Raw genomic sequence first — 8,606 nt, forward strand, 5'->3', positions numbered from 1 at the left:
GGTTTGTATAGACTAGCACTAAAACATTTATAGATGAAATGATAGTCTGGGTTTGCTTTAAAGTGTGAAGAAAATGACACTTTTCTCTGGGGAGAAATTCTGAAACACGTCCCTTGGAAGTCAGCGCTCTGCACCGAGCCTCCTGTGTGGACGCTTCCCCATCGGTGGCCCTCGCGCGCGCCGTGCGCAGGGCTGTGCTCGCGCGGCACTCCCATCACTCCCGCGTGTCGGCCACACTGACCCAGCTACACCCACGCAGAGGGGCCTGTTCCGCTCGGAAGTCCCCGGGGGAAGGTTCCCACCTCAGGGCGGTGCTGTGGCTGTTGCTCTCAGTCAGCGGGGCCCCGAGGCCTTCGCGCCCAGCTCTGCGGCGCTGCTGCCCCGTCAGGACACGGTGACGCGTGTTCCCTGAGGCTCCTGGGCGGGCCGGAGGCCGAGGTGCTGGGTTCTTCGAGAGGTGCAGCCTAGAGGGGGTGCTCAGGTCGGGCTGCATCGCCCTAGACAGGGGCTCCCGCTGCTCCTTCCGGAAGAGCGGCGGTGCGGCGGCCCGGCGTGGCCGTCACTGGCCCACTTCCTGCCCGCTCACGTCCGCTTCCGGCCGCCATCACGGCGCTCGCTAGAGCCGGCGGGCGGTGCCAGAGCCGCTGCGCAGCCTCAGAGCCAGGACGCAAACGCACGTCTGTGCCGCTCAGCCTCCGGTGGTTCATTACGGCAACACAGAGTGCACCGCGAGAGCGGGTGAAGGCTCCCTCACTTCCTCCTCTCCAAAGCCGGACTGACTCCAGCCCTTCTCCACGCTCAGAGCCTGGCCAGCTGCAACCTCAGCCCCTTCTCTGACTGAGGATGTGAGACCCCCGCCGAGGTCCAGCGCCGCCCGCAGTGGCCCAGCCTGGAAGGAACAGAAACCCACAGCGCACAGGAAGGTTGAAGCATAGGGCCCAGCTTTATTGAGGAGACCACATTCATTCTCTGGTGTTCACAGTGACCGGCGAAGCGGTTTGTTCATAAACGTGTCATCCTGTCCCCGCACCCCCCCCTCCAGCCACACAAGACGATCTACATTCAGAAGACAGAAAGAACATGCTGTACAATGAACACTTTCCACCACAACAGTATCGTGACCATTTGTCACTTTGTCCAGAGAAATGCAAAACAATATTTACAAGACAGACCCTTTGAAAGTTCAAAACTTAGACGCGTGTGGTATACTTCTAAAACTAACATCATATATTTTTCCAAGTAAGGAAGGCTGGTCATTATAAAAATACTTTACATAAATTCAAAGTGAGAACTAAAACATTCAATCCTATAAAAATATCTTTTACTAATAAAAGTATCAATTTTTAGATAAGTGCTTTTTATCAACAACAGGTTATGCAAAATTTCAGGAAATACCCACTAGGGCAGACAGCCCACGGAGAATGGACTTGTCAAGTGACTTCAAGGCTTAGGCATCAACAATGCTTTGTTTCAGAGACAGACCATGCATTTGACTATGTTGCACGTGAATGGCGCGTGTATTCTACAGAGTGAACTCAACTATCTACTTATTATGAAAGTCACTTATAAAGACAAACTATTCAGCCTATAAAAGGAATTTTCAGGTTGGCATTGCCTCCCAGGGAAGACAAATGTTTTCTCAGGATTCAGCCACTTTTCACCTTGAAATGCCTAACTTGGAAAACCTGTGATTGCATTTTGACCACTATCTGAAATCAATTCATTCATTTCATTTTGTTTACTCTCTTTTAGGGCATGGTTGGGGTGATTTCTTTGAGTCTGGGCTCTTTTGGATCTCCTGAAACATACTTTCAGCAGCAGGTAACACAACTCAGCCACATTGAGCAGCATGCAAATCACAGATGCAGAAATCATAAAAATGGTAAACACAGTTTTCTCAGTCGGCCTGGAAATAAAACAGTCAACAAGATTGGGGCATGGATCAATCCCACATTTCAGCACCCAGGGCAGGTGGTACCCATTGTAGAGGAAGTAAAACACATACATGAAGGCGGCTTCAAAGATGATTCGGAAGAAGATGCTGCTGGTGTATGTCCACCACAGTGACCCCTCAATGTGCACCTTCTGCCTTTTAATGTCCTCCACATCTTTGAATTCATTCTTCTTCTCTCCACGCCTGAACTTGCGGGTGGTTTCATGTCTGTAGTAGGCTACATGCATGGCCACCAGTAGCGCTGGGGTAGACACGAAGATGAGCTGCAGGGCCCACAGCCGAATGTGGGACACTGGGAAAAAGTGGTCATAGCACACGTTCTTGCAGCCAGGTTGCAGAGTGTTGCACACAAAGTCCTCTTGCTCATCACCCCACACTTCCTGGGCGGCCACCACGAGGATCATGACCCGGAAGATAAAGATGACCGTGATCCACACCTTCCCAATGCTGGTGGAGTGTTTGTTCACACCCCCGATGACAGTGTGCAGGGTTCCCCAATCCATGGTGCCAGTTTATTTCTAAGCAGACAGAAAGGAATAAGGTTAGGCTGTGGAAAGTGCCTTTGATTGACAAAATAGTATCGTAGGGACCCTGTAGATGCAAGCACATTTGTTTTAAGTTAGGCTGTGATATTTTATAATGTTAACCTCCTAGTGTGCTAGTAAGAGGTTGTCTAATAAGGAAGGCTCATTCCAAACATTCTGTCGTTTTTGACCAGAAATAGCTGTTTGGGGAGAAAGGTGTAAGATCATCTTGATTCAACTGAATTCAGATTACAGGTTAGGTTGCTGTATTCCACTAACTGAGGACCACAGGTAAGTTGTGTTTAAGCTGTTTTTTAATCACTCTGTGAATATATTATACATATATCAGTCTGGCTCTTCCTAAGGGCTCACAGAACTTCCTCAGTAGGTTTTATTCATTAAGTAGTTTATTAGGCCAATGAAATCATTTATTAGAATGACACAATCTGGTTTCCCTAGCACACTAAAAAGATTTAAAAACCATTAGAGGGCTGGAAGACAAAGGACCAGGCTTTCTACCCTGAGTGGAGTGGCCCAAACCTGTAACAACAATTTCCAGAAGTGGAAGTACCATGTGAGCTGAAATTTACAAAAAACAAACCCAAAAAACCTACACACACATAAAAATAAGGATATTAAAAGTAACATAACTGAGACCAAAGTGTGAAAAAGCAGTGGTTTTCATTCTTGAGTCAAATGGTATAATTGTAACTGAGAACCAATAAAATACAGAAATTCTTTTTGGGGTGTGGGGGCTCATACATGCTAGGCAAGGCTCTACCACTAAGCTATACCCCAGCCCCTATATTAATCAAAATAAACTTTTCTAGAAAATCTGTTTCTCCAAATACAATAGAGGTGATGAGCTAGAGCCTATGTTATGAGAGGAACTCCAGTCTTCATTCCCCAAAGAACTAAATTTTAGAGCATAGAAAAGTTTGTGGATGGGATCAGCATACCCTCCCCTACTCTAGAAGCTTCACTGACTTTCTTTTGTTACTAAAGTTTTTTTTTAAAGTTTAATTATGGGTAAAATAGACATAAAAAATTTACCATCTTAACTAGTTTAAATGTCCAGTTAGTGGTGTTAAGTACATTCATCTTGCTGTGAAACAGATCTCCAGAACCCTTTTGTCTTCCCAAATGAAAATTCTGTACCCATTAAATAATAATTCTCCATTCTGTTCCCCAACCCTTAGCATCCATCTGTCTCCTTTCTGTGCCGGTGACTTTGACCACTCTAGGTATGACATATATAAGAATCATATATCCGGGAGGAGGACTGTTGTGGGTTTGAGGCCAGCCTGGGCTACAAAGTGAGCTCAAGGCCAGCCTGAACTGCACAGCAAGACCATGTCTCGAAAAAGACAAACCAAAAAAAATCATGTGTCATCTTTTTGTGATTAGGTTTTGTCACTCATCATAATGTCCTCAAGGTTCATTCATGTTCAGAATTTCCTTCCTTTTTAAGGATATGTAGTATTCTACCAAGTGGATTTACTGCATTTTGCTTATCCATTCAACCTGTCAGTGGACCCTTCTTGGATTACTTCTACCTTTTGGTGATTGTGAACAATGCTGTTATGAACAGAGTTTACAGGTATCTGTTTGAAATCTCACTTTCATTTCTCTTGGGGTATATATCCAGAAATGGGATTTCTGATTCCTATGAGAATTCTATCTTTAATATGTCTATAGGCAATCGGAGTACTATTATTCAGAATCCAAGTGCCTCAATGCCTAGAGAAAGACAAATACCCTGATCTCCAAAAGAGGACCAAGCCTACATGTGTGAGCCCGGGAACTTTCTGTTTAATCCCTAGCAAAGTTCTAAAACAGCATCATTACACTTCTCGGTAAGAGTTCGGTAGCAGTAACCATGATGCTGGCACTGGCGATCCCCTGGGGGATTTGTAGGGTATGAACAGGTGATGGGGTTTGGATTAAGAGCCTCTTATTTCACTAGAGGAGCAGTGGAGCTAAGAGGAACACTCTAGCTCGAGGAAGACTGCGTGCTATGGGATCTGCTTTTTTTTTAAGCTGAGAAAAATGACCCAGGCTTTCTAAAGCTGTGGCCTCTTAGCCCTCCAAACATCTAATCAGAGGTCGCTGAGGTCTGCTGGGCTGGGCAGAGGGAACTCGCTGGGGAGTAGTCATCTTGGGGCTCTGGAATTCAGATCTATTTATTAAGCCCTTCCTTTCATATTTTACTTATTTCATGACCCAAAGAGACTTTCAATGTCCACAGCAAATGCACTGTTGACTTTAAAAACTCGTTTATTTATTTAATAATTAAAAATTAATTCTGAGTGCCTGATGAAAGGCATTACAATATATTGCCCTAATTGTTGCTATTCTATCCTGGAGGCATTTTAAGGTGCGGCCAGCAGGGATGCAAAACTTTGCGTCTTGATGATTAAAAATATTTAACCTCAGTGGTTCTTTATGGGGGCCAGTCCTGTTTAAGAAAGGAAGGTATTCTCTCATTTAACATAAACATCTCCCAGTCTGCCCCAAAACACGCTTAATCTGCAAGGTTTTGATTTATCAAATAAAAACTGTGCATTCTCCCAAATGTTCCAAAGTCTATAGCATTTAAACTCCCAGGCAGGTAAAAAAGCTATTCCCTGTGTTTTCTATCATGTTCCCTGCTTGAACAGGGCACATCTGCCATCACCTGTCACCTGCCCTTCCAGGAAGTAGGCAAATGGATCACGATGTCAAAGACAACAGGACCTGAAAGAATTCTGAAGTCACAGAAGTCAAGGGCTCAAAATTTCCTCATAAGAATATTGGTCGCAGCTTCCTAAGCTGACCAGAAAATAATCTATTTCACCATGCTCACTGACTTTGATTCTAAAAATCAGTAATTTTACTTATATCTTTAAAGGGAAAAAAGTAAAATGCCCAGAAAAATAAGATGGAAAATGAGATCAGACCCTGGTACAAGTATGTAGCCTAGTGTCTCTCAAGGCATTAATCAGGCAAAAAACCAAACCATCTGGATCCAAAGAATCTTCCTGCAAGAGCGACAAAGGCCTTGCTACTTATAACAGCAGAAACGATCCAGGACGACAGGCTGTTCCTACTGTCCCTATCACTGACCTGGGTCCTCAGGGGGCTGCTCGAAGGGTGTCAGCGACCCTAATCCATGTTTCCTGACAGAGAAACATCTTTCTGTTTCTGTCATCAGACAGAGCATCTTTCTGATGTCTAGGGGACATCATTCCTGAGGTCACCAGTGAAGCCCTGGGTGTCTTTCCTGCACATGTCACTCTCTGAAAGGACAGCTCACTTTACAACCACTGGAGATATGTCAGGTGCAAACTTCCTGACACAAGGCTGCAGTCACTGGGAAGGCCTGGCTGACCCCCACCAGAGGAGCTGCAGAAGGATGGAGGTGACAGTGGGCTGGACTTTCTGCCAGTTTCAGAAGGACACTGGCTTTCCCTTTGCCCTGCTAGCCGCAGTGTCATGGGCAGGAGCACCTGGCCAGGCGGGATCGACCACAGTGGGCCTCTGATGTGCTGGGCTTCAGATTTTCTTTATAAAAACACATAATGGGGGTGTGCGTGTGCAGGTAATCTTTCATCAGTACTTTGCTTAAAGAAGACTGGAAGATCCAATACTCATAGTGAAACTGTCATTTGTTTCAAATTTCCAAAACCACTGCACCTATTTGCACCCTTTGAACTGCAGAAAACAAAATCTCTCCTCGCTTTCAGGCTTGAACAGGGCTGGGGCCAATTAAAGGATTTTTTTTTTTTTTTTAAAATAAAAGGGAAACAACTCCTTCTTGGTAAGCCAGAAAGGTTTTCACTGGTACCTTCCTGGCCCCCTTGTTAGGAGCAAATAGCTCTTGTAGTAGTCACCTTATAAGAAAGTGTTTACATTTAAGCTTAAGAAAGTAAATTGTATCTAGTTTTAGGGCACATCTAATTACAGTAACTCCATGCCAGATTCTTAATCTTGTATTAAATCAGAGTACTATTTAATACCAGTCCTAAATATTTAACTCTAAAAATAAGTGACAGTGATCTTACTACTTTGGAGTATCTTTTTTTTTTTTCCCCCTGTGGTAGTGGGAATTGAACCCAGGCCCCTTGGGCTGACCTACATTCCTTTATTTTATTTATTTTGAAACAGAGTCTTGGCCAGGTTGGGCTCAAACTTTGGATCCTCCTGCCTCAGCCTCCAAGATTACTGGTATTAGAGGCATGGACCACATCTGGATCAGTAACTTACTTCTTACAGCATTATGAAGATTGATTGTTCTTCCCTTTCATAATTCAGATCACTTAAGTCCATGGGCATTCTAACAATAATCTAATTTCTTGATTGTCTAAAAACTTTTTATTTAAGAATTTAATCACAACTGGTTTAACAATGCCATTTTAACTGTACTGAAGGCGGAACCAAACTAAAAGGCCTAGAAATTATAGCATATACTAAGGAGTAGAAAGGATCTTTCTTTCTCTAGGGAGTTGTGCTCCCTTTGAATGACCCTTTCAGAGGCATTCAGCAGGAAGAGAGCTCACTCCCCACAGTGTGCCCTTGAGAACTGTGCAGACGGCAGGAAGCATAGCACAAGCCCCCACTGCCACCCGAGCCTGTGTCCAGGACAGGACGCCCAGTGCGGCAGGCCTGGAGGGGGAAGGCAGGTCTCCCCCACCCCCCGGGGCTCTGGACCTTCTCCTCTCCACTCCGGGGAGGTCAGCTGTAAACCTGAGCTCTACCTCTGCAAGCCAGAGGGATGTCACTTGTGGAGCAAAAATACAGTTACCTTCTTGTAACTTCTCCCACACATGCTCACCATCCCAGTACTGTTACAGGGTAAGTTTAGGTACTGTTGTTTCTTAATGCTTCATACTTCAAACACATGCAAAAAATCAAAGGTTTCTTTAGATTTTTTCCCCATCTTCCTCCTCCTCCTCGTCGTAATACCCTTCCTAAACCTCAGGCTTACTCCAGCATTGCAAGAGACACAGCAAAGTTTGAGAAAATGGATCTACCCTTCCTACCAACTCAGCTATCAAAAAAACCCCTCTCAAACCCTTGAATCAAGAGAACCAGTATCTTTTTGTCTCCAGAAATCCGAGGTCATCCGACAAACGACCTGGCAGTTGGTTTTCAAATGCAATAGCGCAAAACTTCAGCCACAATGCTTCCAAGGCAATGACTAAGGATACCAAGGGATCTGGGACTCCTCTGTCTTCAAAATGAACTCAATAAAAACGAGGCTGGTTTTTCTGCATACGAGTTTAAATATAAAAGCAGACAATACACAGACTTACATGCTTCTTATTCCATTTTAGAATTCAAAGAGTTACAACAATAATTCCCATTAAGTTCAACGTCTTGCACCTGGATAATCTGTTAGCCCTGTCTGTTCATTCAGGCAACCTTCTGTCCTTTCCAAACATTTAAATTCAACCACACTTCAACAGCCCTGGGAAGAAAGAGAAGAACTGCTCCTGAGACCCAGTTCTACCTTCAGGCACCAAATTAAAACTGCAGTCTTGCCAGTCCCCCTCTCACAGACGAGGCCGGCCACACTAAAGCCCTAAGCTATGACAGTGAGGCCCGTGGGAGGATCAGGCTTCACCGACCAAAAAATTGAGTCAAAATTTTCTCCCACAATTTCATTCAACATCTCACCCGCCGCACACAGACTTCCCGCAGCTCCCGGAACACGCTGCTGGATTTCAAGACGCACGGTGAGGATACGCCGGCTAGAACTTTCTGTTCAGTCTACCGAGCTTGTTTAGCCTGACCGTATGGGGTCCCTTCCCGTCTTACCTCTCCTAACACAGAAGAAAAAGGGCAGGAAAAAGAGAACAAAGGCACCATTACCTGTGGCAGATTTTTTTTGTTGTCTTAAGACAAGAAAACCCCACCAGCAGAACAAGGGCACCGACAGTGCCTTCTGGCTTTCAGCGCCTGCAGGGCAGCAGAGGGGCTCCGCAGCCCACGCGCGTGGGGGCCGCCTGTTCTCCGCGCGCCGGTCGCCCTCGGCAGGGTCCAGACGACACCCCCAAAGGCTCTGCCCGGCCCAGCAAGCCACAAAGCTCTCCGCAGGGGCGGGCCAGCTCCTGCCAGAACACGGCTCGGAGGCTGCCCAAACTGCG

General features: G+C 45.6%; 1 protein-coding gene across 4 annotated transcripts in view; it reads right to left on the reverse strand.

Annotated features, from left to right (window-relative positions):
* Positions 1-924: 924 nt before the first annotated feature.
* The window catches only part of Gjb6 (gap junction protein, beta 6, 30kDa), an 8,984-nt gene continuing 1,302 nt past the window's right edge, over positions 925-8,606 (reverse strand). For 2 of the 4 annotated variants that reach the window (XM_005406306.2, XM_005406305.2), the window contains exon 2: positions 925-2,472. In XM_005406306.2, the coding sequence (XP_005406363.1) occupies positions 1,672-2,457 (786 nt within the window). In that variant the 5' untranslated portion in view covers positions 2,458-2,472 and the 3' untranslated portion in view covers positions 925-1,671. Of the gene's footprint in view, positions 2,473-8,136; positions 8,283-8,331; positions 8,596-8,606 lie in introns of those variants that run through there. The other 2 variants (XM_005406302.2, XM_005406304.2) reach the window with 2 other exon arrangements.

This window comes from Chinchilla lanigera, unplaced genomic scaffold (assembly GCF_000276665.1).
Source record: "Chinchilla lanigera isolate Chin_1 unplaced genomic scaffold, ChiLan1.0 scaffold00096, whole genome shotgun sequence".
NCBI classification, from domain to species: domain Eukaryota; kingdom Metazoa; phylum Chordata; class Mammalia; order Rodentia; family Chinchillidae; genus Chinchilla; species Chinchilla lanigera.